We start from the raw sequence: 26,872 nt of genomic DNA on the forward strand, positions 1-26,872 counted from the left end.
AAAAATTAATATAAGACACTGTCTTATTTTCGGGGAAACACGGTAGATACGTGTCATTTGTATAGCCCCTTGACACGCATTATACATTTATCTTCTTTACCTTCTCCCGCAACAGTCTTGTCAGGGTGATCCCTAAGTAAGCTATCTGGCAACAGTGATTTGTGATAAGCACAGTGCCTTGTGCAGGATTTGAATCTAGGGTCAAGGCTGCCACTCTACCACTAGTAGGGAAAATGTACCACCAGTAAAAGGCGGGGTTTGAATCTGCCTAACAAAATTTCAGGCGCCCGACCTCTGCCCCCTGCAAAAAAAAAATCTTTCAGTCTAGGGGAATTTCTGTATTCTGTGTGCCTTTGAAAAACTGCATACTAATGAACTCCAAATTCTTCAAACATTTATAGAAACTGATTTGTCTGCCTTATATGCCAACTGTAACTGCTCAACGCTGCAAATCAAATGCAGCTAAAAGATATATGTAGCCAGCCTGCGACATGTAACCACTGCCACCTGGGGTATTCTTTCCTTGACCTTTACTTTATGGCTTCACATGCTTTATAGTTAGCGATGCTTTCCCCTAACACCCTGATCCTAACCATGAGAAAAGGAGTCATATCTCTCTTACTACTGTGTTTCCCCAAAAATAAGACAGTGTCTTATATTAATTTTTGCTCCCAAAGATGCGCCATGTCTTATTTTCAGGGGATGTCTTATTTTTCTGTGTTGTGTTCGTCGGGCATGCTGCCAAACAAAACCTTTGCTACGTCTTACTTTTGGGGGATGCCTTATATTTCGCACTTCAGCAAAACCTCTACTACATCTTCTTTTCAGGGGATGTCTTATATTCGGGGGAACAGGGTATGGGCCACCAACCTTGGGGTGCCTCAGCTCCAGGGACTGTTTTTCACAATTTCTTGGGAATTCGGGAGGGGGGACTTGCAGGGGATAAAGGGGGTGGCAAAAGCCAGGTTTGCTAGAACTGACTTTGCCAAGCTTTGGTGCTCTGACATTTCTCAAAAAACATTAGTGATCAATCACACAGAGTCTGGTTCTGGTGGGTTTTCCGGGCTGCGTGGCCGTGGTCTGGTGGATCTTGTTCTGAACGTTTCGCCCGCATCTGTGGCTGGCATCTTCAGAGGTGTATCACAGAGGGAGGCCTGTTACATACTGTGTCCAGAGAGAAGGAAATGTCTGGGGTATATATTGTCCATGTCCCAGGGTGGGGAACCAATCAGTAAATGTTTGGGTGGAACTTGTTATGCAAAGATGTGGTTGATAGTATTGTATTGCGGGCGTGGCTTATCAGTCCAGGGAGTGATTCACATTTTCATACCCTGCAGCAGCAGTAGTATCGGTGAATGCAAATTCTGTGTTTGGGTGGAGTCCATTGTTCATGAACTTAGCATGCCCTTGGGGTTTGCTTTTGGTGTTTTTAAATACTGGTAGCCAAGCTTTGCTAATTTTGAAAGTCTCTTCTTTCCTGTTGAAGTTGTCTTGGTGTTTGTGAATTTCAATGGCCTCCCTGCGCAGTCTGACAAAGGAACCTTCTGAATTGTCCAGAATTTCAGTGTTTTCAAATAAAAGGTTATGTCCAGTTTTGTTTAAGACATGTTTCACCCAAACACTTACTGATTGGTTCCCCACCCTGGGACATGGACAATATATACCCCAAACATTTCCTTCTCTCTGGACACAGTGTGTAACAGACCTCCCTCTGTGATACACCTCTGAAGATGCCAGCCACAGATGCAGGCGAAACATTAGGAACAAGATCCACCAGACCACGGCCACACAGCCCGGAAAACCCACCACAACCAGTTGAATCCGGCCGTGAAAGCCTTCGACAGTACATCACACAGAGTCTGTTTACTGGCTTAATGTTCAAGAACTAACAAACTGCTGATAAACATTTAGCATGGTTCTGTCTCCAGAATTAGTTCGGTATCCCCATCGTTTCGTCAGCATACCGTACCGGCCATGCTAGAAGTTCCTGAACATCTGGTGTTCTACAGGTTCCCTACCCCCCCCCGACCCAATCCAGATAAAAGAACTGAAACTTTTTACCCCTTCCCAAGTAAAAGCAGATTAAGCATCTGCAGAGAAAGCATCCTTCACTATGATTAATTATTCTCATTTGTCACCATCAAGTCCTCATCACCACGTATGAAATACAAGAACAGACAAGATTGAAAATACTGTGACTTTTGACTTGTTATATCGAAACGCATACGTTACATTCACTGATATTGCAAGTATTTTGGTTTATTTTATACCCACCCACGCATTTAAAAGCAAGGCAGCAAATGGCCTCTAGGTACGGGAGCAAACTTACTTCACCTAAGACACAAGTTCTAATAATGTTCTTCACACGCTACTGTAGGATTTACTGATATGGATGAGAGTCCATATTCTGCACTGGGAAGGTAAACTGAGAAAGCCAGCATCATAAGAACATAAGAACAAGCCAGCTGGATCAGAGCAGAGTCCATCTAGTCCAGCTCTCTGCTACTCGCAGTGGCCCACCAGGTGCCTTTGGGAGCTCACGTGCAGGAGGTGAACGCAATGGCCTTCTGCAACTGTTGCTCCCCAGCACCTGGTCTGCTAAGGTATTTGCAATCTGAGATCAAGGAGGATCAAGATTGGTAGCCATAGATAGACTTCTTGTCCATAAATCTGTCCAAGCCCCTTTTAAAGCTATCCAGGTGAGTGGCCATCACCACCTCCTGTGGCAGCATATTCCAAACACCAATCACACGTTGTGTGAAGAAGTGTTTCCTTTTATTAGTCCTAATAACCCATTAGTCCTAATAACCCATCGAGGGACTCCTCAGCCCACACTGAGACACAGAGCAGGCATCGCAGCCGACGTTCACTCTGAATCATGGCACCTGTACAGAGAGGGGGTTCTGTGCTAGATTGTGCTGCAAAGCGACCCGAATCGAGGGCCCCGGAGGAAGGGCTCACTCAGAGGGCACAGATGCATCTGTTTCCACCTGGAGATGAGCGGGCGCTGGAGGCCATCATGTCTGCAGGCCGGGGGGGCGGGAGGTGCACACTCCTTGCTCACCGTGTGGTTGACGCCCCACATGAGGACGCTGAGGAGGGGCTCGGAGGCCCGGAAGAGTTTCACTTTCTGGCAGACGAAGTGCTTCTTCTTGGTCTTGGTCTTGGAGGCGCTGAGCGTGGTCCCCAAGGCGGCGTTGGCGCTCCCTGGCACAGTGCCCCCCGTGCAGTTGGAGGCCATGGCAGCGAGAGCAGCCCCGCTGGACCCCCGGCTTGGCAACGCCTGGGCTCCCTACCAGTGGGGGTGTGGCATGGCTCCGACCACCTGGGCCCTGCCAGCCAGCGCCAGCCTGCCAGCCGCTCCGGGGCCCGGGTCTGCTGTGCCCCCTTGACCCCTAACTCAGCCTGCTGCTTAAAGCGAGACACTGCTTGCCCCTGCCCTGCCCCTCCCCCCAGGGCAGCTCTCAGTGGGGGCACCTGGGCCTCCCCAGCCCCCCCTGCAGCCTCCTGCTCCCCACCCCCCAAGCTGACGGCAGCAGGGGGTCAATTACTGTGGGGGCCTCCAAGGCACCCCATGGATTCCCCCCACCCAATCACAATGGGCTCCCCCTCCCCCCTTACAGCCTCTGGTGTCTCCCGGGCTCCCCTCCCGCCCCCTTCCAAAATGATCTCACCCAGTCCCTCCCCCTGGTGATCCCGTCAGTGGGGCCCCCTCCCAAAAACTCACAATGGTACCATCTGCCCTCCCCCCCCGGTCTTTCTTCAATAGTAGCCCCCCCTCCCCCGCCCACCCTGTTCACAGGGGCGGCCCCCACATGCCTGCCTGCCCCGCTTCCCCCTCGACGGTCCGGCTGGGCAGGGTCGCCCCTCCTCTTGCCAATGGTTGGGTCCCTGGACCCCACCCCCTGTCAGGTGCCAAGTGGTACCGTCCGCCCCTTCCGCCCGGCGCCAGACCGAACCTCACGCCTCCCCCTTCGCGACAGTCGCGGGGTGGTTTCGTCCGCGGCCAACCCGTCCTCCCGCCCCGCCTACCCCCGCGCTTCCTCCTCGGTGGTTCGTTCCACCGCGGGACGAGGTCCCGCTCAGCTGCTGCGCTGAGGAGGCGCCAAGATGGCGGCGGCCGGAGGAGGGGGGGCGTGGAGGAGCGGGATGTACCATCTGTCCGGAGAAGGGAGCGTGGCCGAGAGCCGCGGGGCCGGGGCAGCGACAGACGCCGGCAGCCCCAGGAAGCACAGAGGGCCGGGCGGGGAGGCAAGGACGGAGCCCGAGGCGCCGCAAAGCGTGCCCTCGCCGCCCCTGGCTCCCCCTCAGGATGGTTCGCTCCGTACGAGGGAGTGACGTAGACCGGTGGCCACGCCCCTCCATTCCACGGGCCGCTGGAATTGTGAATGGGGGATTTGCGGGCGACGTCACGCAGGGCGCTGCTGCCCGCGGACGGAGGCGGCCTCCTGGCAGGGAGCGGAGCGCCCAGCAGGGCCGCACATGGCGCCGGGGGGTGGGGGAGGGAGGAGTGGACCGCGCTGCGAGCAAGGGAGGGGGCTCATTCCCTGCGGGGCTAGCTTTCTGCCTGCGGGGAGGTGTCTGCGGGGAGCTGGAAGCGGCTCCTGCGGTCTCACTTGGACGCCAGGACCGAGTGGCCTATTGTAGCCCATGGTTATGCCGCCCTTCTTGCAAGCCCCTCGGGGGCAGAGTCCCTGGCTCTGCTGCTTCCCTCCTCAGCACATCCCTTGGAGGGAAGGGAGTGACCACAGAGTCAGGGGGGAGGGTGCGAATGTGGCTCCCATAAATCCTAAGTGGGGGAGCTTACCTGTTACCCCCAAAACCCCTCCCCACCCCGCACCGTTAGAATGGTCAAGGGAAGGAGTTACAAGCACAGGTGTCAAACTCGCGGCCCGCCAGATGTTATGGACTACAGTTCCCATCATCCCCTGCCAGCATGATGCTGGCAGGGGATGATGGGAACTGTAGTCCATAACATCTGGAGGGCCGCGAGTTTGACACCTATTTACGGGATTGCTTTTTAAGGAACTGAACTGTCTTCTCTTCCCGATTAGGAAGGAACTCTTGCCAGGCAGCCAGAGGCCTGTGATTAACCAGTGATTCCCAAAGTGGGTGCCACCACCCCCTGGTGGGTGCTGCAGCGATCCAGGGGGGGCGGTGATGGCCACAGGTAAAAACATTAATACATATGTCTTTCTGTTTAATTGCTATTAAAATTTTTAAAAAATTAATTTCCAGGGGGTGCTAAGTAATATTTTTTTCTGGAAAGGGGGCGGTAGGCCTGAGCCCTTCGGGGGAGGGCGGTATATAAATGTAATAAATAAATAAATTAGTAAGTTTGGGAACCACTGGTTAATATGGAAAAAAACAGAAATAATGGGGGTTAATGTGGAAAAAAGGCAGAAAGAAAATTAGTAAAAAAGAAGATTAAATATTTAGGTATTATAATAACACATAGAAAGGAGATGTTCAAATATAATTATGAGGCAAGATGGAAAAAATATTTAAAGAATGGGATAAGAAGACCTTGTCGATTACAGGAAGAAGCAGAGCATTAAAAATGTGTATAATGCCGGAAATGTTTTATCTATTTCGAACTCTCCTTTGGAAATTAAGAAGAGGAAATTTGAGGAATGGGATAGAAAGCTGAAAGCTTGGGTATTCAATCAAAAAAAATCAAAGAATTATGAATAAGATTATATATATGACAAAAAAATATTTAGGCTGGGGGATACCGAAAATGCAAGAATATTATGAAGCATCCCAGATTAAGCATCCCAGATTAAGCCAGCAAGGGAAGCGGTAGGCCCGTTAGATGACAAAGGAACAAAGGGTGTGCTAAAAGATGGCAGGGAGATTGCAGAGAAGCTGAATGAATTCTTTGCATCTGTCTTCACCCAAGAGGAGGTGAGGAACATTCCTGCACCTGAACCAAGCTTCTTAGGAGGCGAATCCGAGGAACTAGCGAAGATAGTGGTAGACAAGGAAGAAGTTCTGGCAGCCATTGATAAACTAAATGTTACCAAATCCCCTGGCCCAGATTGCATTCACCCAAGAGTTCTTAAAGAGCTCAAGCATGAAATTGCTGATCTTCTCACTTTAATATGCAACTTATCCCTGGAATCAGGCTCCATCCCTGAAGACTGGAAGATGGCCAATGTCACACCAATCTTTAAGAAAGGATCTAGGGGGGACCGGGGAAATTACAGGCCAGTCAGTTTGTCCCTGTTCCTAGTAAATTAGTAGAATCTATCATTAAAGATAACATTATAAAAAACATGTAGAAAAGCAAGACCTCTTGAGAGAAAAGTCCAGCATGGCTTTTGCAGAGAACAAATCCTGTCCTGGAAACTTACTAGAGTTCTTTGAGGGTGTAAACAGGCATGTGGACAGAGGAGGTGAACCGGTGGACATTGTCTACTTGGATTTCCAAAAGGCTTTTGACAAAGTTCCCACCAGAGACTGTTGAGAAAACTCAGCAATGAAGGAATAAGAGGGGAAGTCCTCCTATGGATTAAAAACTGGTTGAGAAACAGGAAACAAAGAGTGGGTGTAAATAGGAAGTTCTCACAATGGAGAGATGTCGGGAGTGGTGTCCCCCAAGGATCCGTTTTGGGACCAGTGCTCTTTAACCTATTCATAAATGACCTGGAAGTAGGGGTAAGTAATTGTGGGAAGTTTGCAGATGATACCAAATTATGTAGGGTGGTAGGAACCACAAAGGATTGAGAAGAGCTCCAAGCCTTGGACCTTGATAGTGGGTGAGTGGGCTCAGAAATGGCAAAATAAGTTCAATGTAGCAAAAAGTAAAGTGATGCACACAGGGACAAAAAATCAAAGCTTCACATACGCCCTAAAGGGGTAAGTGCTATCAGTCACAGACTAGGAAAGGGATTTAGGAGTCTTAGTTGATAGTTCCATGGGAATGTCAGCTCAATGCATAGCAGCTGTGAAAAAGGCAAACTCTATGCTGCAGGGATCATTAGGAAAGGAATTGATAATAAAACTGCAAAAGATTGTCATGCCTTATATATAAAGCAGTGGTGCGACCGCACTTGGAGTACTGTGTCCAGTTCTGGTCGCAGCACATCTTCCAAAAGGATATTGAGGAGATAGAAAAAAGTGCAGAGAAGGAGGCAACAAGGATGATTGAGGGACTGGAGCACCTTCCCTATGAGGAGAGAGCTGCAGCGTTTGGGACTCTTTAGTTTGCCCAGAGGAAGCGGCTAAGGATATATGATTGAAGTCTATAAAATTATATGCATGGGGTAGAAAATGTTGACAGAGAGAAATTTTTCTCTCTTTCTCACAATACTAGAACCAGGGGGCATTCATTGAAAATGCTGGGGGGAAGAGTGGGACTAATAAAAGGAAACGCTAACTACTTCACGCATTGGGATTGGTGTTTTGGAATATGCACCACAGAGGTGGTGATGGCCACTAACCTGGATGAAAAGCTTTAAAAGGGGCTTGGACAGATTTATGGAGGAGAAGTCGATTTATGGCTACCAATCTTGATCCTCTTTGATCTGAGATTGCAAATGCCTTAACAGACCAGGTGATCGGGAGCAACAGCCGCAGAAGGCCATTGCGTTCACATCCTACATGTGAGCTCCCAAAGGCACCTGGTGGGCCACTGCGAGTAGCAGAGAGCTGGACTAGATGGACTTTGGTCTGATCCAGCTGGCTTGTTCTTATGTTCTTATGTTCTTATGTTCTTAAGAGTCTCATGAATATAAATGAGGAAAATGTTGAAGGATGGGTTAAGTTTGAAAATGAGATAAATAACGGCATTGGTGTTCATGGAATATTTAATAATGAGTTGAAGAGAGGGAACCAAACTGCAATAGGGCCAAGAAAAGTGTTACTAGATATATGGGGAAAATGGAGAGGTAAATGGATGCCCGGCACTCTGGACGTGGCACCTTTGGCAAGTGTGGCTGGAAAAGATGGGAAAAAAGTAATAAAAATACTGAAAAGACAAGGAATACGAACTGTTGCAAATTTGATAAGAGAAGGAGGAGAAATTATGAAATTACAAAACTTTATAGAATTAGGAGGTAATGAGAACTGGTTGGCTTTGAGGGGCATTTGGGAAAGGATAAAAGTTTCACGAATAAGAGGAGAATGTATAATGGCTAAATGTTTTGAACTATATGAAAAATGTAAAGGGAAAATTTTGGGGCATATATATAAATGTATGGTTGATAATAGAGATTTTATGATAAGAACATTGAATCAAAAATGGGAGAAGGAAGGTTTTCTAGACACCGGAAAAACTGAAAATTAATTGATAGTTGGAAAACTATAAAGAATGAGAAATATATGGAATTGGAAAGAAAAGTGATATTGAAATGGTATGGAACACCAAAACAATTAGCATATATGATTAAAGGACTTAGTTCCAAATGCTGGCACTGTGGAGACCAGGAGGCATATTATAGTCATATGTGGGTGGAATGTATAGAAGTGAAAAAATTTTGGGCAATTGTAATGATATATATCGAAAAACTGGTGAAGATTAATATTGGTTTAAATAATGTTTTAATGTTCATGGGTAATGGAGGATAGAAGGGTGGATAAAAAATATAGCTATATGTATAAAATAATGATTAGAGCAGCGCCTGCAACAGTAGCTTTAGGCTGGAAAGAAAAGAAAAAAATGGACAATCCAGAAATGGTTGGAATACATTTGGGAACATGTGACACTGGACATTTTCGATATAATAACAAAAAATAAACTGTGGCAAGATAAACAGCGAAATCCTGAAGATATGGACAATATACGTGGACTGGATGAAAGAAGCTGGAGTCAATGAGGAAATGTGGGAGAAGAGAATACAAAGAATGAACTTACTGCTGTTTGTTTGATAAAATCATGAAGAAAACGGGGGAGGGAAAAAAGGGGAAAATGTATTGTTTGAAAATGAATGAAGAAGAGTACGAATATAAACTGTAATGTTCAAATGATACAATAATTTTTTTAAAAAAAATATGGATTTGTGATGTCACTGGTGTCAAGGCAAGGCTCTGAGTAGCAGACCAAGGGAGCCCAGAGCCCCTTCCGCACATGCAGAATAATGCACTTTCAATCCACTTTCACAACTGGGTTTGTGGTGGGTTTTCCGGGCTGTGTGGCCGTGGTCTGGTGGATCTTGTTTCTAACGTTTCGCCTACATCTGTGGCTGGCATCTTCAGAGGTGTATTGCAGAGAGAAGTCTGTTACACACTGTTACACACTTTCACAACTGTTTGCAAGTGGATTTTGCTAATCCGCACAGTAAAATCCAGCTGCAAAGTGGATTGAAAGCGCATTATTCTGCATGTGCGGAAGGGGCCCAGGACAGGGAACAAGCCGAGCATCTGCTTTTTCCTTCTTTAAAGCGTACTTTTCTTGATGAGACCCAAAGCAGACTACAACACCAAGCAAATAGCATGAGACGCTCAATAAAAAATGCAATGCAACATGGATTAGATAATTAGAAAGAATGCAAAGAGATAATAATGCGAAAATAGAATTAAAGGTAGAAAACAATGCATAGGAGCAAGGTGGCCCATACAGTAGACACAGACCACTATAAAGTCATTCCCCTGAGCCACCCATTATGCCACAGCCCTGCTTGCTTAATAAAAATGCTATCCTGAAAAATTTTGCTTCTGCGCCGTTTTTGCAACAATCGTAGCGCCAGAGCCGCCTTGACCTTCCGTAAAGAGCACCACAGCGAATGCATCTGTACGGGCAGCTTTGCAGGACAGCCCCTGCAGAAGGATTTGCAGAGAACTGTCACCGCATGTTATGCATAATATTCACTTCAGCCCTCAAAGAGGGCCATTCAGTGCTTTGAAAAAATTACAAGGGAAAAATTATATGGGCAACGATCGCCTATTCTGTGCTTTGCCCTTTCTGGGCAAGGTAGTTGCAGGAGGCCTCTGGGTCTGCGTGGATGACTCACCTGCTCTTAGCCCCCTTGAGTCTGGTTTCAGAGTGGACTATGGGACAGAACTGGTGCCTCAGGGGTCTGCAACCTGCAGATCTCCAGATGTTCATGGACTACAATTCCCATCAGCTCCCGCCACCATGGCCCTGCATGGTCTAGCTCACAGGTGCCAAACTCACGGTCCTCCAGATGTTCATGAACGACAATCCCCATCAGCCCTTGCCAGTATAGCCAATGCTCATGTTGGGAGGGGCTGATGGGAATTGTAGTTCATGAACATCTGGAGGGCCGCAAGTTTGACACCCCTGGTCTAGCTGAAGGTAGACAAGGGCTGTGCCTCCAGATTGCTCTTGCTGAATTTGTCAGTAGGCTATGATATTGAGAAGGCTGCCATCTTGCTGAGACTTTTGGATGTGCTTTGCGCAGTGGTTTAAAGTTTTCCTGGTGGATTAGTTGCCATTGGAGACTAGTTGGCTTCACTTTGGGACCTGTCCTGTGTGGTTCCATCCTGTTTGTTCTCCTAGCAAAGCTATTCACAGTTTTGGAGTGGACTGTTATCAATGTGCAGTTGTTCAATTACCGGTACTTCTGGAAGCTAGGCAGAGGACGCATCCTACTACACCTGTTGAGCATTTGCTCCTCCGGTTACCAATTATGTTCCAAGTTCAGTTCGCAGACTGTAGACTGACCCCTGCAAAGTCCTTCATGGTCCAGGAACCAGCCCCACTGCGACAGACGTATTTCTCCTAAGAAAGCTAATTGTCAGTTGGCCAAGATCCACAGTTTCCCATAGTTGGAGGTTCTTTCCTGTGGTTTCTACTACTTTGTGTAACGGTCTGCCAGAGCATGTCAGAAGGCTTCATGCTTCAGAACGCAGCAGAATGTGTAAAACAGTAGCATTGAGGAAAGCTTTTATAAATGGAATAGGGCTACAATAAAATTGAATTGTTCAAGAGGATGGTTCTATAAAGGCTCAAGAGCTGAGGTTTATGGCATTGTTTATTGTCTGCATTATCTTGTTCCTTCCGCATTGTCAAAGTTCTGCAGTCTGGTTCTTGCATTTATATCTTGTAACTGTCCTTATTGCGCTGTTTTCTAACTTTGTTATCCAATCTTATCACATTGCGTTGTTTCCAAATTGTGTAATCTGACTCAACTGTCAATAAGCAAAGCAGACTGTAAAGTAAAAATAAAGTAAAATTCTCAGTGAATTGGAAGAACCCATCGGGGTGGCCAACCTATGGCACTCCAGATGTTCATGGACTACAATTCCCATCAGCCTCTGCTAGCATGGCCAATTGGCCATGCTGGTAGGGGCTGATGGGAATTGTAGTCCATGAACATCTGCAGCGCCATAGGTTGGCCACCCCTGGCTCAGCTCTCTCAAATCCATGGTTCAGGGGGCGGGAAGATGGCGCCTTGGTTCAGGAGCCTTTGTTGGTTGCTCCTGGCTCTTCCCACCGAGAGAGGTTGTTAAGTTGGCTTAGGTGAGCGCCTGCACCTTTAGCCTCCCTGCAATAGACAGGGACTCCAAACACAACTGGTAGGGAAGGGAGAAATTTGATGAATACCCCTCCCTGTTAACATCTAGATCGGTGGGAAATAGCAGCTTAGAAAGCTAAAGAGGCGAAACCCCCTCCCCCACGACTATTTTCTTTGTTCCTTCTTTTTCTACCCCGTAATCGACTTGGATCCCAAAACTATAACAGAAAGCCCTCTCTTTTGTGCTGAAGATTTATTCTCAAATCAGAAGAGCTGTGCTGGTAAACAGGATCTACTGGGGTGATTAACTGTAGAGGAGCTTGAAACCACATCCAAGGAGGACTGTGATCTAAAGAACATTTTTGAGGAAACTGAGTGGGATATTCCCCCTCCCCATCATATGTCTGGCTGTGGGCTTGAGCTGGTGGAAGGAGCGAAGCTTCCCAAAGGAAAATTATACCCCATGAGCCCATGGGAGCTGGAAGCACTGAGGGAGCTCATAGATAAGTATTTGGAGAGGGGGCTCATATGACCCACCTCTTCCCTCCGGCAGCTCCTGTGCTTTTCCGGAAGGATGGCACCCTTCAATTGTTGTGCATGAGCTACTGGGGGTCTAATTGCCACCTGCATGACTAACCATTATTCCTTGGATATCCCTTGGGAGCAGCAGTGGCATAGCGGTTAAGAGCAGGTGCATTCTAATCTGGAGGAATCGGGTTTGATTCCCCGCTCTGCCGCTTGAGCTGTGGAGGCTTATCTGGGGAATTCAGATTAGCCTGTGCACTCCGACACATGCCAGCTGGCTGACCTTGGGCTCGTCACAGTTCTTCGGAGCTCTCTCAGCCCCACCTACCTCACAGGGTGTTTGTTGTGAGGGGGGAAGGGCAAGGAGATTGTAAACCCCTTTGAGTCTCCTACAGGAGAGAAAGGGGGGATTATAAATCCAAGCTCTTTTTCTTATCACTCATTAAGGACTTGTTGGCATGTCTGGCTAAATGCAAGATATTAACTAAACTGAACTTGAGAGCAGCTTATTTTAGGGTGATGAATGGAAGACAAGTTTCCACTCTGAGCTCGGCCAGTGTGAGTATTTCATCATGCCCTTTGGGGTACTGGGGGTGTTCATGAACTTGAGTCATGAGGTGCTGCATGAACTTTTGTATAAAGGGGTCGTGGTTTACTTGAACTGATGTACTGATTTGCACAGAGACCATGTACAGTTGGTACAATCTGTATTGACCCAGCTGCAAACAATTCCGTACATGTGAAGCTCTCCCAAGTGTGAGTTCCACAGGGATAAACTACATTTCCTGGGTTACTGGATATTTGAAGCTGCGGCTGAGGTGGACCCGGGCAAAGTACAAACTGTAGTGGACTGGGGGACCGCTTGCACAAGGCGGCAGCTCCAGGCCTTCCTTGGTCTCCGCAATTTCTATTCTCCAATTCTCACAGGCTGCGCCCCCCCTCACAATCTACCAAAAACCAAGGGCAAGGGGCCCAAAGACAAGGCCCCAGGAGCCTGGCCTGGCCTGCTCACTGAGTGCCTTCGAGGCGTTAAAGAAAACGTTTACCTTGGAGCCCATTTTACGGCATGCAGACCCTCAGAAGCCTTTAATTGTGCAAGTTGTGGCCGTGGGGCGAGTCCTTCTCCAGCGGATGGAGGAGGGTGGGTGACATTAGAGCAGCCTCACTTTCTGCCTCTGTGCCCCCTTCTGTCAAAGGTGCATGTTTGCAAGAGGGGAGTCAAGCCCCCTCGCTGCAGAGATTCCACGAGCGAGGCAGCCTCTTGGGCAAGCTACACTCCTTCCCTTTTCTCCTCACTATGTTCTCTGTGTGTGCACAGGGGCAGGGAGGGGTGCACCGGCTGACTGCTTCCGTGTGTGGCTGACATGGGCATCACTGGCAGACCACTCCACAACTGGTGGCGTTGGATGTATTGCTGGGGTCTCAGACCCCGGGAATGGAGTTCTTTTTAAATTCCTTTTCTGTGCTGAGAAGAAGAAGAAGAGTTTGGATTTATATCCCCCCTTTCTCTCCTGCAGGAGACTCAAAGGGGCTGACAATCTCCTTGCCCTTCCCCCCTCACAACAAACACACTGTGAGGTGGGTGGGGCTGAGAGAGCTCAGAAGAACTGTGACTAGCCCAAGGTCACCCAGCTGGAGTGTGTGGGAGTGCACAGGCTAATCTGAATCTCCAGATAAGCCTCCACAGCTCAGGCAGCAGAACTGGGAATCAAACCCGGTTCCTCCAGATTAGATACACGAGCTCTTAACCTTCTACGCCACTGCTGCACAGGATACCGGTGCCAGGTTGGGATTCAGAACTGGGCTGCTGTCCAATGGTGAGAAGTTTGCTAAAACCTCCATCCCCTTCCCGCAAGGAGGACACACCCAAACTGGACTTCAAACGTCCGCCACTCAGCTTCAGTTCTGATCCAGGGTCCAGCCTGACCTGCAGTTCCCGGCCTTGAGCCATTTTCAACAGGACCCTTATTTTCATCGATGAAAAGTAAATGTTATTAACAGCAGCCAAGTCCTTTCTGCCATGTTTTTTTTAACCACAGACAACAGCAACTGATAGCATCCTCGTTTGGCCACTAGGAATCGCTTCCACTCCCAATGGGAGCCACATTTGCCGAACGCAGTTTCAGTCTTGTGAGTTGAACGGGATCCAGCCACCTGCTCAAACTTCACGGGGGTTCTGAGTCTCTTAAGCTTCGGCCCTAGCCCTAGTTTTCAAGGTCCCAGAAAAAAAACTGGACCCAGTCAAAAATGCTCTTTACAAAGTAGTCATAATTCCCAAAGGGTACAAAGTATGGCAAGCTAGAGGTAGCCACTAATGCAGACCTGGGCATTATACGGCCCGCGGGCCACATCCAGCCCGCCGGATGACCTGGACTGGCCCCTGCTTTAGAAGAACCCGTCATCAAAATGGCGGCCGGGAGAAGCGGTGCGAGACTGGGATTATTTTTAAAAAGCCTCTCTCGGTCATTCACGCGCGCGGGCACACTTCCCCCTCTTGGCAGCCCCGCCTTCTTACGCAGGTGCAGTGTCAGGAGCAGACGGGGAGGATTGCGAGAGAGTTTTAAAAAGCTGTAGTTCTCTCCCCACCCTTGGAGCCCCGCCACATTGCGCAAGCGCCGCGAGAGGAAAAGGTGGCGAGGGTGGCGAGAGCGAGTGACTGTTGCTATGCGAACTGCCGCCGAAGGGCAAGGAGCGGGAAGGGCTGACCTGAGCACGCCCCCTCTGGACGGAAGGAGGGCCCGGCCCTCCACAATATTTTCTGTTTCTTATGCGGCCCCATGGAAAAAATAATTGCCCACCCCTGCACGAACGCCTCTTGCTCCCGCCTGTGGACATGAGAAAGCAGCCGACTCCTCTAAGAACAGCCCCACGCACACCTCCCCAAGAGCTTTTTCAGGAAGCGTTGGCAGATGGTAGCTGCCTTTTGCAGCAGGCCGCTTTGGGCTCAGACTTTAAAGAGCCTCCTTGCAAACCTAGTTTCCAGCAAGGGAAACCGAGGATTTTGCGATGTTTTTGTAGGCTCGGGCACCTTTCTTTCCACTGTTACTGAATCCTACAATATTTTTTAATACAGGTTGCGTATTAGTGAAACTCACCCCCAAGATGCCAAGCAGCTGCTCCAGAGACATTTTTAATGCCCGTCAAATATACAGACTCCAATATTTTACACAGGACAGTGGTGTTCACACACACAAAATGGTGTAATATTGTCTCACTTGGTCACTTTTTTGCCTGTTCTCCTGGAATGTAAGCTTGCTCACTTTGGAAGCAGAAATAGGAACACAGCCCATATAAAGTCGTTTTTAAAAGGCCCTCCTCTAGGGACAAAAAGGAGGAAACCGTGGTTCATGTGGCCCTCTAGCCATGTGGCACGTCTTGTTTAAAAACCCCAGGGTGACTGGGGGTGACCAAGAATGAAAGAAAAGCTGTCAGACACGTGAACTGCTTGCTTCTCTCTGCAGTTTAGACCCATCTGGAGGCCAAGCGAGTCAGACTCTGTACAAAAGCAGCAGGAACATTATCGGCTAATAAAATCTAACCTTTCTGATTTGCCCTGCACCTTACAGACCACCACGGCAGCCTCAGAAGGCACATGCTGCTGCTTCTCATCAAGGACAGCCTCAGCGGGTGCAGATATGCCCCTTCCGCGTGGCTGCGGAATCGGGGAGGAAAGGAAGGGCCGCCCTCCAGCTCAACCTGCTTGCTCCTGGCCCAGCCCTGGTCACCCCCTCGGTATGCAAGTCCTCGCTGGGTTGGCGGAATCAGAGAGAATGCGTTCAGGAGAAACCTCATCTTCGCATGAAGTTTTTCTCGAGGGCTGCTGGTGTCCTTTGGATAGAGTGGATGTTCCTCTTGACCCTTTCCTCCAGAGAGGAGGTAGACGCGCTCTCTAGCTTCATGTGGCTGTAGAAAAATTGAAAAATGAGGTGGGGGGGGGGGGAGAGAGAGAGAGAGAGAGAGAGAGAGAAGGGTAAAGACAGGCACCCAGCAGCCCTGCCTGAGGTTTCCGTTTCTTTACTGCAGCTGGAAGGCCGTGGGAAAATAGGAACAAGTTATGGGTACCGCTGTGCTATAGAGAGTGTCTTAACCTACTGCATCTGTGTATGGTTCTCCAGTTGCACAGTGGCAGATAGGAAGGCGCTCCAAAGGGTGATCACTACTGCACAGAGGATTATCGGCTGCCCTCTCCCCTCCTTGGAAGAACTCTACAATTCCCGAAGCCTAAAGAGAGCCCAAAATATTCTGAGAGACCCGTCTCATCCAGCACACTCTCTTTTTGAACTGTTACCATCCGGCAGACGATACAGGTCTATCAAAACTAGGACAAAGAGGCTTAGAGACAGCTTCTACTCTAGAGCTGTGGCGATGCTGAACTCCGCGGCTTCGTGTTGATGTGTTTGGGGCTGTGTAGGGATGGGTGGAGGAAGAGGAAAGTGAGGATGGGGCATGAGTCTGGAATTGTGTGCATCGAGGAAAGTTGCTGTAAATTTCGTTGTGCGTGCACAATGACAATAAAATGCTTATGCTTATGGGTAGAGGTGAGCTTGGAGGGAGGAAGAAAGTGCCTAACTGCCCACCCCCCAACCCAATTTTATGTGGAAGGAGGCATGGGGTTCCTGGGCAGGAGCAAGCACCAACCGCAGCCTTGCCAGGGTCCACATGGCCCAGATGCCACCCGTTGTGTCTTGAGTCCCGGCTACCGTTCCTCTCCTATCCCTGGCCTATCCCACTGCGGCATAATCTCTGCAGCCCAGCCTTGCTTGTGTTGACAGCCAGCACCTAGGCTGGTTTGATATACCTTCCCGAGGCCAACTCATCCCTTTCGGGCAAGTGGCAGAGAAACACAGTTATTCCCCTCCTCTAGCAACGCAGCCTTTTGTCCTGATGGCAAAGGTTTGATGCAGCAGCTTCTCAGCGGAACTCCACCCCCCACCCCAAGTCAAAGTGACCAGAAGAGAGACTAAGACCCAGTCAGTCCCTAGCAAGATCTTTGGCCCTTTCACTGGCTGCAAGGAAATGACTAAGGAAGTGGGGACCACATTAGAGCTGAGCAGCTCATCTTGAACACCCTGTCCATTAAACCTCCTTATTACAGAAACTGCCGAAAGAGTTTGGCATCAATACAATGCAGAGGCAGAGCTACAAGGGGTGCGGGGGTGCGCCCTGCACCAGGCGCATGCCTGGGGGAGCACGGAAAATCGCTCCCAGCCCCCCCTTCCCCCGTGGCGCTCCCCCACGCCCCTTCCAACACTTACCTTAGTTCCTTTCCCTTTCCTAGAACTTTTTCAGACTGAAAAAAAGGCCTGTTCACAGTACAGGCTAAAAACAGCCTAAGGAACTACAGTTCCCAGGAGACCTCGGGGCTCACAAGGTCTCCTGGAAAGTATAGTTCCCATCAGGCCGTTTTTAAGCCTGAACTGCGAATAGGCCTTTTTTTCAGCCTGAAAAAGTTCTAGGAAAGGGAAAGGAACTAAGGTAAATGCGGGAAGGGAGGATGCCGCGTGGTGGGGGGTGGGTGCCGCGGGGGGCGGAAAATATAGACTGCGCACCGGGTGCAGTTTGGCCCAGCTACGCCTCTGATACAATGAAATGGAGGAGCAGCTAGATTCTGGCTCCATCCACGAACCTCTCCAAATTATTCTAATACTCTGGAAAAGGAAGGGGGAAGGCCTTCTGCAATACTGCCAAGTCCACCGGCTTGGCCGTCGTTCAGTAGGGAGGCCAACCAGAGTGACACTTACTGTATAAACTTCCCATCGCGTTTGTCCAGCTTCTCCCGCTCTCGCTCCCGCGCTTCCTCTTTCTGATGTGTCCTCACATTGTTTGCTCTCTCTTCTTCCCGCCACTTGGCATTCGCCATCATTTCTTGCCGCTTCAACTCCAGCTCCTCAGCCGAGAGATTTCTGTTTGTGACAGGTACGTAAAAGTTTCAGTTGCCTTTAAGAGCAGCGGCTGGGCACAGATGCCATCTAAACCCATTCAGTGTAGAACTTTGAGCAAGCCCTTTCTCACAGAAATAAGAACTGCAACCATACTGAGGCTCGTTCCGCACATGCACAATAATGCACTTTCAAACTGCTTTCAGTGCTCTTTGAAGCTGTGCGGAGTAGCAAAATCCACTTGCAAACAGTTGTGAAAGTGGTTTGAAAACACATTATATTGCGTGTGCGGAAGGGGCCCGAGAAAGGAATCAGGGAGATAACCAAGACGTGACTTCGCCGAGATTAAGTGCTACTGAAACGTTAATAGAACTGAAACCAGCAGGACTCTGAAACATTCTGTTCATAATGAGGTGAGCCTCAGGCGATTTAGCTCTCCCTTCTACAAAACTCAGGAGCTGAGTTAATTTAACCACAACTTACTGCTACCCCAGACCCCTGGACCCCATGGAAAGCAAGAAGAGGGCAGGGTCCTTGATGGGGACAAAAAACTGCTCTGGGAATCTCAAGTGGCAACATCTGTACCTGGGGGGGGGGGGGGAGAGGACACCAAGCAGGGGGGGGGGGCGGGCTGTACTAACAATGAATAAGTCCAATTCTGAACTTCTCACCGGTTGAGAAAAAAAGACTCTTGAAAGGGGTGAGGGTCTACAGCAATGGTGGCGAACCTATGGCACGGGTGCCAGAGGTGGCACTCAGAGCCCTCTCTGTGGGCACGTGGTAGGTGCATGCAGGACCTGCCAGAGGCCGCAGCAGGCCGGCTGCTGCTGCTCGAGGGGTTGAACAAACAAAATGCGTTCCTTTCCAAACACCGGGGAAACGCTCAGACTCAAGTTTTTTGCCGATCGCCTGGGCAGATCAAGCCTAGGGTGGAGGAACCAAGATGCATTTAGGATTTTTTTTAAAGCACTCCAAGGTCTTTGCTAGAACTGCTTTTATTTTTCTGTTCCTGTTGCATTTTTGTGGGGAGTCAAGTGCTGTGATGACATGTGAAGGAAAAACCGCAGAGCAGATGGCTGCTCCACCAGTTTAGCTTTCCTGAAGTTATCCCACCCCTCGCACAGCATTCTTGCTTAGGATTGCCTCCCCGACTGTCGTTTTACTTCTATTTTGTGGTGGGGGGTTTATTGGGTTTCAGAAAGCGAAAGTTTTACTTCCCTCTCCCCCCACACCCCTCCCCCTTCCCCCGCCAGGCCCCCAGTGTGATAACAGTGTAATTATTTTAGGGAGATTATTGGCATTAAACCTAAGACCTAGTTTTGGGGAAGCAGTGTAGGTAACCCTGTTAAGCGCTGTTAAACCCCACTGATTTTCATGGGAAGAACTAAAGCGCTATCCTTTACTTGGGAGTAAGCTCGGTTGCTGGCAATGGGGCTTCCTTCTGAGTAAACCCTCCTAGGGTTGTGAGTCACCCATTCGAAGTGTTGCTCGGTTGCTTCACCAAGCTTACTCTCAAGTAACGCATGCCTCTGAGTCAACCGCTTTTTCTAAACTAAAACCTCAGTATTCAGGTTAAATTGCTGGGTTGGCATTTTGTAATAAATAAGTGGGTTTTGGGTTGCAATCTGGGCACTCGGTCTCAAAAAGGTTCGCTATCACTGGTCTATGGTAACCACAGAAGCCAAGGTAAGTCTCTGACTGGCTCCTTCCAACCCCCCACCTCCTGCATAGGTGACAAATCATTCCCTTTTAGCTTGCAACTCACCTGGTGTACCCCGAGGCCTGCTGTCTCCGGTAGCCTTCTTTCTTAGAGGGGGGACTCCTGCCTCCAGTTCTGGGTTTCTCCTCCTTGCTGTTGTGCCTGCAATTAATTAATTAATTTTATATACCGCCCTCCCCAAAGGCTCAGGGCGGTGCCCATCAACAATAAAACAATTTAAAACATCATATATAATTTACATAAAATAATATATTAAATACTAAAACGACAGATGGCTTCAACCCCTCCCTCCCCCTTTATGTACCCACGGGAGGCCAGATGTTCTTATGGCGGAGTTGACATCATCCCGGCTGGCCAAACGCCTGGCGGAACAGGTCCGTTTTGCAGGCCCTGCGGAAACTCTGTAAGTCCCGCAGGGCCCTGATCTCACCTGGAAGCCTGTTCCACCAGGTAGGGGCCAGAGCCGTAAAAGCCCTGGCCCTTGTAGAGGCCAGCCGGATTGCCTTGGGGCCAGGGATCACCAGTAGGTCCGCCTCCGACGGGCGGAGGGGCCTAGAAAGGCGGTATAGGGAGAGACGGTCCCTCAGATAAGCAGGGCCAAGGCCGCGAATGGCTTTGAAGGTCAATACCAAAACTTTAAACATGACCCGGTACTCGATTGGCAGCCAGTGCAGTTGGTATAGCACTGGCGTAATCCGGTCCCTAGCTGTTGCTCCGGAGAGGAGTCTGGCTGCTGCATTCTGTATGAGTTTCAATTTCCGGATCATGGCTAAAGGTAAGCCCGCGTAGAGCGAGTTACAGTAGTTACAGTAGCGTAGAGCAAGTTACAATTTAGGAAGGATCTTGAGTCCTCCAAGGGAAGTTCTCAGCCCAAACGAGCCTTTGCCTGCTAACTCTACGCCACCCCGATCCCCACCCCCTCGATTTCAAAATTGGCTGGGATCACGACCAAGGACCTCTGAGCACATTCAGCTCATGTTTCGTCTTCCACATGCAATTTGGACTAAGAAGCCGGGACTCCGCAGCAGCCACGACCAAACCTCTAGTAAAGAAACCAGTGCTCTACCCTGGCTGGCTTACTCTTTAGTGTTTCCCAGAGGCGATCGTGGCCTCCTGTATTCTGCCTCAAACGAGCTCAGCTTGCCGCTGTGCTTCTGCGGCGAGAGGTGCTGGCTCTCCGACCTGGAACTTTTGGAGCGCTTGTGGGAACCGGTCCTCTTGTGGTCATCGCCACGAACCTACAATAGGAAAGAAGAAGAAGAAGAAGAAGAAGAAGAAGAAGAAGAAGAAGAAGAAGAAGAAGAAGAAGAAGAAGAAGAAGAAGAAGAAGAAGAAGAAGAAGAAGAAGAGTTTGGATTTATATCCCCCCTTTCTCTCCTGCAGGAGACTCAAAGGGGCTGACAATCTCATTGCCCTTCCCCCTTCACAACAAACACCCTGTGAGGTGGGTGAGGCTGAGAGAGCTCCGAAGAGCTGTGACTAGCCCAAGGCCACCCAGCTGGCGTCTGTGGGAGTGCACAGGCTAATCTGAATTCCCCAGATAAGCCTCCACAGCTCAGGCGGCAGAGCTGGGAATCAAACCCGGTTCCTCCTACACGAGCTCTTAACCTCCTACGCCACTGCTGCTCCTGAAAATGGCACCTCTGAGAAGGTTGAAGCCAGCCCACCACACAGACTTTATGCATTTTGCTTTCTGTGGGATGTGCCGCCTCCGTTAAGTGGCACACGCACAACAACACATACCTGCAATCCGTAGCCTGATGTTTTGGGATGAAGGGACTCCAATGGCAAACTGCTGGTTTTCTCACAGGACCTGAAGCAAACCAAAGCAAAAGAAAATCAGTCCCTGATGACCCGATCTGTCTGTCGACCTGACAGCTCACCGCACCTTCTCAGATACACCAGAGCTCCCCAGTTACCAGCCTGCCTCTCAACTTTAGGGGGCCCTGCTATGGACGCTCTCGCCCTTCTGAGGTAAGGAGGGACGTGACACAGGACACAACATTCCCCACTGCATTGCCTCAGCTCAGAAATATTTTCCCAATCGTCACCTGCCTTTTTCTGAATCTACTGAACTTCTGGAATAAGGTAAAGACATTTCTTTTTATCCAGGCCTTTTCTTTTTCTTTTTTGAGACAACAAATTGGGATGTTTTCTACCACCCAGATCTGGAGGAATATACCACTGCTGTTCTGAGTTATATCACCTACTGCACAGACACTCTTACTGTGGATAAGCGCATCCGGATTTACTCCAACCATAAACCCTGGATGACAAAGGAGGTTCAGCAACTTTTGCATGACAGGAATATTGCTTTCAGATCTGGTGATGGGAAAATGACCAAAATATAGTGTTGGCGAGAGCCCAGTCTCCAGAGAGGTGACTTCCATGAAGCCAAGATGAATTATATAGAAAAATTGAGGATTATTTTAATAATAACAACATCAGGCAGGTGTGGCAGGGGATTCAACAAATTACCAATCATAAACCAATAATGACATTTCTGTATGATGGAGATTAATGGCTGCTTGAAGGAGCTAAATCACTTTTTTGCCCGCTTTGGAAACAGGTCCTATCAGAAGGAGAATGACACACACAGCCACTGGGTGATTGCAGCTCACACCTCGCATGGAAGGAATTTCATGAGGTGAGGCAAGCCGAGGGCTGTCAGATCGTCCAAAGGAAGGCTGCTGGACCGGATGTTATTCCCGGTCGGGTGTTAAAGTAATGCGTATTAACCAACTGGCTGGTGTTTTTACTGGGATCTTTAATGGATATTTATCCCAGTCCACCATCCCATCTTGTTTGAAAGCTTCCACCGTTGTTCCACTACCAAAGAGACTTCCTGCTGACAATCTTCAGGATTATAGACCAGTGGCACTCACCCCCATCATCATGAAGTGTTTTGAAAAAGCTGGTCCATAGGCATATTAGTTCTTGCCTTCCAGATACATTTGATAAACATCAGTTCGCATGTCGGAGTAATAGATATCCTGGAGGGCGTATTCACCATTAGCCTCCACACTGCTTTGACGCATCTATAGACATCAGGGGAATTATGTGCGTATAACTTTGCGGACTTTAGTTCCGCATTTAATACAATCTCGCCACAAAGACTGGTGACAAGGCTTGAGGATCTTGGACTCTCAAATTCAGTATGTTTGTGGATTAGGGACTTCTTATGCGGGCGTTCCCAGAAGGGTTAGACTGGGAAATCAGGTTTCCTCGGATTGCTTACTCTAAACTATGGGAACGCCACAGAACAATGTGTTGAGTCCTTTACTGTTCACCCTTTATACATATGACTGTACTCCTGTCTATCATAGTAACACCATTATAAAATTTGCTGATGACACACCGTGAGGGTGGTGGGAGGCTCGTATCTCGGGAGGGGATCAGGTCACCCTATCTCAGTCGAAGTGGACCGACTGCTCTCATGGTGCAGGGAAAATAGCCTGGTTCTTCACACTAACTTTCTGGTCGAAGGAGCTCGCCAGTGGACTATAGAAGGAATAGCTCAGAAATTAAGCCCTTGGCTATAAATGGAGATCAAGTGGAGGCGGGTGGCTAGTTTTAAATTTCTGGGCGTTATGATTAAAGAGGACTTGACCTGAGTGACACAAACTGCCGCATTGGATTAAGAAAGCCCAGCAAAGACTGTATTTTCTGAGACTTTTAAGGAAGCAGCAACTGGATGAAAAGCACCTGGTGTCCTTTTACGGCTGTGCTTTATAAAGTGTCCTAACCTACTGCATCTCTGTGTATGGTTCTCCAGTTACTGCAGTATGGCAGATAGGAAGGCGCTCCAAAGGGTGATCACTACTGCACAAAGGATTATCGGCTGCCCTCTTCCCTCCTTGGAAGAAACCTATAATTCCCGAAGCCTAAATAAAGCCCAAAATATTCTGAGGGACCCGTTTCATCCAGCACACTCTCTTTTTAAACTGTTACCATCTGGCAGACAATACAGGGCCCTCAGAACTAGGACAAAGAGGCTTAGAGACAGCTTCTACTCTAGAGCTGTGGCTATGCTAAACTCCGCTGCTTCATATTGATGTATTTGGGGCTGTGTAGGGATGGGTGGAGGAACGGGAAAGTGAGGATGATGTATGAGTCTGAAATTGTGTGCATCGAGGAATGCTGCTGTTAATTTCGTTGTGCGTGCACAATGACAATAAAATGCTTATGCTTATGCTTAAGGCAGTGGTGGCGAACCTATGGCACGGGTGTCAGAGGTGGCACTCAGAGCCCTCTCTGTGGGCACCTGCAAATAGAGTCCCTCCCCCCACATCTAGGCTGGACTCAATTGTTAGCATTAAACTTAAGACCTAGTTTTAGGGAAGCAGTATAGGTAACCCTGTTAAGCACTGTTAAACCCCACTGATTTTCATGCGAGAACTAAAGTGTGATCCTTTACCTGGGAGTAAGCTGGGTTGCTGGCAATGGGGTTTGCTTCTGAGTAAACCCTCCTAGGGTCGTGATTCACCCGTTGGAAAAGTTGCACAGTTGCTTCAAAGCAAAGCCACCGACTACCACAAAGCTTACTCCCAAGTAACACAAGCCTTGGAGCCAACCGTTTTTTCTAAACTAAAGCCTCAGTATTTTGGCTAAATTGCCGTGTTGGCGCTTTGCGATAAATAAGTGGGTTTTGGGTTGCAGTTTGGGCACTCGGTCCCGAAAAGGTTCGCCATCACTGTCTTAAGGTATTATGTTGTTGTTATTCTATTTGGATCACATTTACACCTTATGCCAATTCCACACCCTCTTTGTTTCACATCGTTCATTGGCTTTTATAAATTTTAAAATAGTGAACTGCCAACTTTAAAATACATTTTAGGGTAAGCATGTAGAGTTCAGCGGCTGGTGGTTGTCGGCAGCATCATGAGGCTACCCATTACTTCAAAACAGAATTATTTGAGGCTCGGTGGCGTAGGGCACTTACTTTTGCCAGGTGTAATGTTCTACCTCCCTCCCTCCAACAAGGGCGCCGTCTCAGGATCCCATAAAATGATAGGAAGTGCCCATGTGACCTGGACTGCGTGGAATCTGTAATCCACATGTTGTCATACTGTCCCTTCTACGTCCAAGATCTGGAGAAGTATATAGCCCCCCTCTTGCATGAAAGGGAAGGGACAACTGATAAACGGAAGGTTATATTTCTTTTTAGCAGTCATTGCTAGGAGGTGCTGGAAGCTGTGGTCAAATTTTTAAACGGTGTAATCTTAAGTCGTTCTAAACTGTCAACTGGAAGGTTGTGATATTATGTTTTTCCTTTTATTTATATGCCATTACAGGTATTTGATTGATTGAACAAAATTATTCTTTCCACTTCTCTCATCAGAGAGCGCATGAGGGCAATTGCTGGCAGAGCTACACACAGGGCTGTCCAGTGGTGGGATCCAAAAATTTTAGTAACAGGTTCCCATGGTGGTGGGATTCAAACAGTGGCGTTGGGCAGGGCACGACAGGGGCGTGGCTGGGCATTCCGGGGGCGGGGCATTAATAATTTCTCTGTTACTGTAAAAAACTCTTACTGTAAAAAAAAAGTTCCTAATTTCCAGATGGTATCTTTCTGTCCATAATTTAAACTCATTATAGCAAGTCCTATCGTCTCCTGCCAACAGAAACAACTACTTCTCCTCTAATTGACTGCCTGTCAAATACTTAATACTTTCAACTACTTAATTGTGTTTCTAGAAATCAAAAGAAGGATACTTTCCTTAAACAAGGAACTTTACCATATTTCTAAAATATGTTATTAAAACAGCCCAACAGGGAGAATTATCCTGTTTTCTACCTTCGCTAACCAGCCACATAGGAAACAACAGGACTTTATGATTTTTGGACCTAATGGAATTTCTAACGGAAAAGCAGACCCGATTAGTAACCCCCTCTCGGCACACACAAATAATTAGTAACCCACTCTCGGGAACTGGTGAGAACCTGCTGGATCCCACCTCTGGGCTGTCTCTGGAAAAAGGCAAAATAAACGCTAAGGCCTGTTTCCTTCTGTTGTGCAGAGAGACATACTTGGCTTTACTCTGTTCCTCTTCACTGCTGCTAAGACTCTGGTGTCTGTGTTTCTTGTGCCTCTTTTTCTTCTCTTTCTTCCGCTTCTTCTTTTCCAAACTGCTTTGCAACTAGAACATATTTAAAAAGTGCCACATTAAATATTTACCCTTTAGAACAATTAGAACTCAGCTGTAACCCACATACTACTGCCCTACTGCCCCCCACCGAAACTGAGGCTGCCTGTTTCCATCTTTTCTATCTTGGTTGGACCTGATTTCCTGATTCCATCGCGGGCCCTGCCTACTCCCTCCCTTTCTTTTGGCCTTGGGGGCCTGTTTTTAAACAACTTCTGTCTTAAATAACTTTTGTTGCTTTAATCTATATTTGTTGCTTGCAATTGCTGCATAGGTTTTAATGGGTTTCAGTTTTATGTTGTTCTGATTTGCTGTCCGGTAGAACAGCCGTATTGTGAGTCGCCTCGAGCCCTTCGGGGATGAGGCGGCCTATAAGCCTAATTAATTAATTATTTCATACATACATACATACATACATACATACATACATACATACATACATACATACATACATACATACATACATACATAGGGGACAAAGCACTGTGCAGTAACGTGCATAAGGCCCCACTGCTGCGCCTTGTTTTAACTACACTGGCAACAAGCAGTGGCCCTTGTTGTATGATCACGCTCAACAGCAGTATGGCTTCTACCATAATTTACACATACTGCAGCAACAATGGAAAAGCTGGCTTCCTTTACTGATCTTTAACCTTGTTTGGCTGTGAGCAGAACAGGGTGGCTAAAGATACCAGGGCTTGTTGTGAACATTTAATAAGGTAGTGTATGACTTGAGGATTTCCCTCTTTATAAATTGGGGAACTGAACGGTACAGCTAATGCTAGACAGTTCAAACCGAGAACCTGAAAATTCAAATTTTTTTTCTTCCACATCAGTTAGAAATGGATAATATTCAACAATGGTGGTGAACCTTTGTCACTCCAGATGTTATGGACTACAATTCCCATCAGGCCATGCTGGCAGGGGCTGATGGGAATTGTAGTCCATAACATCTGGAGTGACAAAGGTTCGCCACCACGGACATACAACATGCAGCAGTAAGAATGATGCTGAGAATCCAGTTCCAGTGAATTTCCATCTTAGCCCTTTCAACAGCATTAACCTACCAGTTCTTTGATCTTCTTCATTTTTACTGGGTTATTCAGAACTTCCCGCTTCTTCTCTTCTTCCCGCTTTCTAAACACCAAATCAAAATCAAATCAATCTTTATTACAGCCACAG

General features: G+C 48.1%; 2 protein-coding genes across 3 annotated transcripts in view; both read right to left on the reverse strand.

Annotated features, from left to right (window-relative positions):
* The window catches only part of PIP4K2B (phosphatidylinositol-5-phosphate 4-kinase type 2 beta), a 58,187-nt gene extending 53,881 nt beyond the window's left edge, over positions 1–4,306 (reverse strand). Inside the window, 1 exon segment of the mRNA XM_048518135.1 lies at positions 3,065–4,306. Within this exon segment, the coding sequence (XP_048374092.1) occupies positions 3,065–3,241 (177 nt within the window). The 5' untranslated portion in view covers positions 3,242–4,306.
* Positions 200–26,872, reverse strand: CWC25 (CWC25 spliceosome associated protein homolog). Of its 2 annotated transcripts, XR_007246274.1 has the most exons (8): positions 26,758–26,872; positions 25,575–25,684; positions 21,288–21,357; positions 20,625–20,782; positions 19,590–19,685; positions 17,687–17,848; positions 15,169–15,848; positions 200–215 (listed from the first exon to the last, which is right to left on the reverse strand). XR_007246274.1 is itself a non-coding variant. In XM_048518132.1 (7 exons), the coding sequence occupies exons 1-7, from the start codon at positions 26,776–26,778 to the stop codon at positions 15,734–15,736; spliced, it is 732 nt and encodes a 243-aa protein (XP_048374089.1). In that variant the 5' UTR covers positions 26,779–26,872; the 3' UTR covers positions 15,060–15,733. The 2 variants fall into 2 exon arrangements, 1 of the variants encoding a protein (XP_048374089.1); XM_048518132.1 differs by lacking the exon at positions 200–215 and having other exon boundaries at positions 15,060–15,848.

Source organism: Sphaerodactylus townsendi, linkage group LG15 (assembly GCF_021028975.2).
Source record: "Sphaerodactylus townsendi isolate TG3544 linkage group LG15, MPM_Stown_v2.3, whole genome shotgun sequence".
Classification (NCBI taxonomy): domain Eukaryota; kingdom Metazoa; phylum Chordata; class Lepidosauria; order Squamata; family Sphaerodactylidae; genus Sphaerodactylus; species Sphaerodactylus townsendi.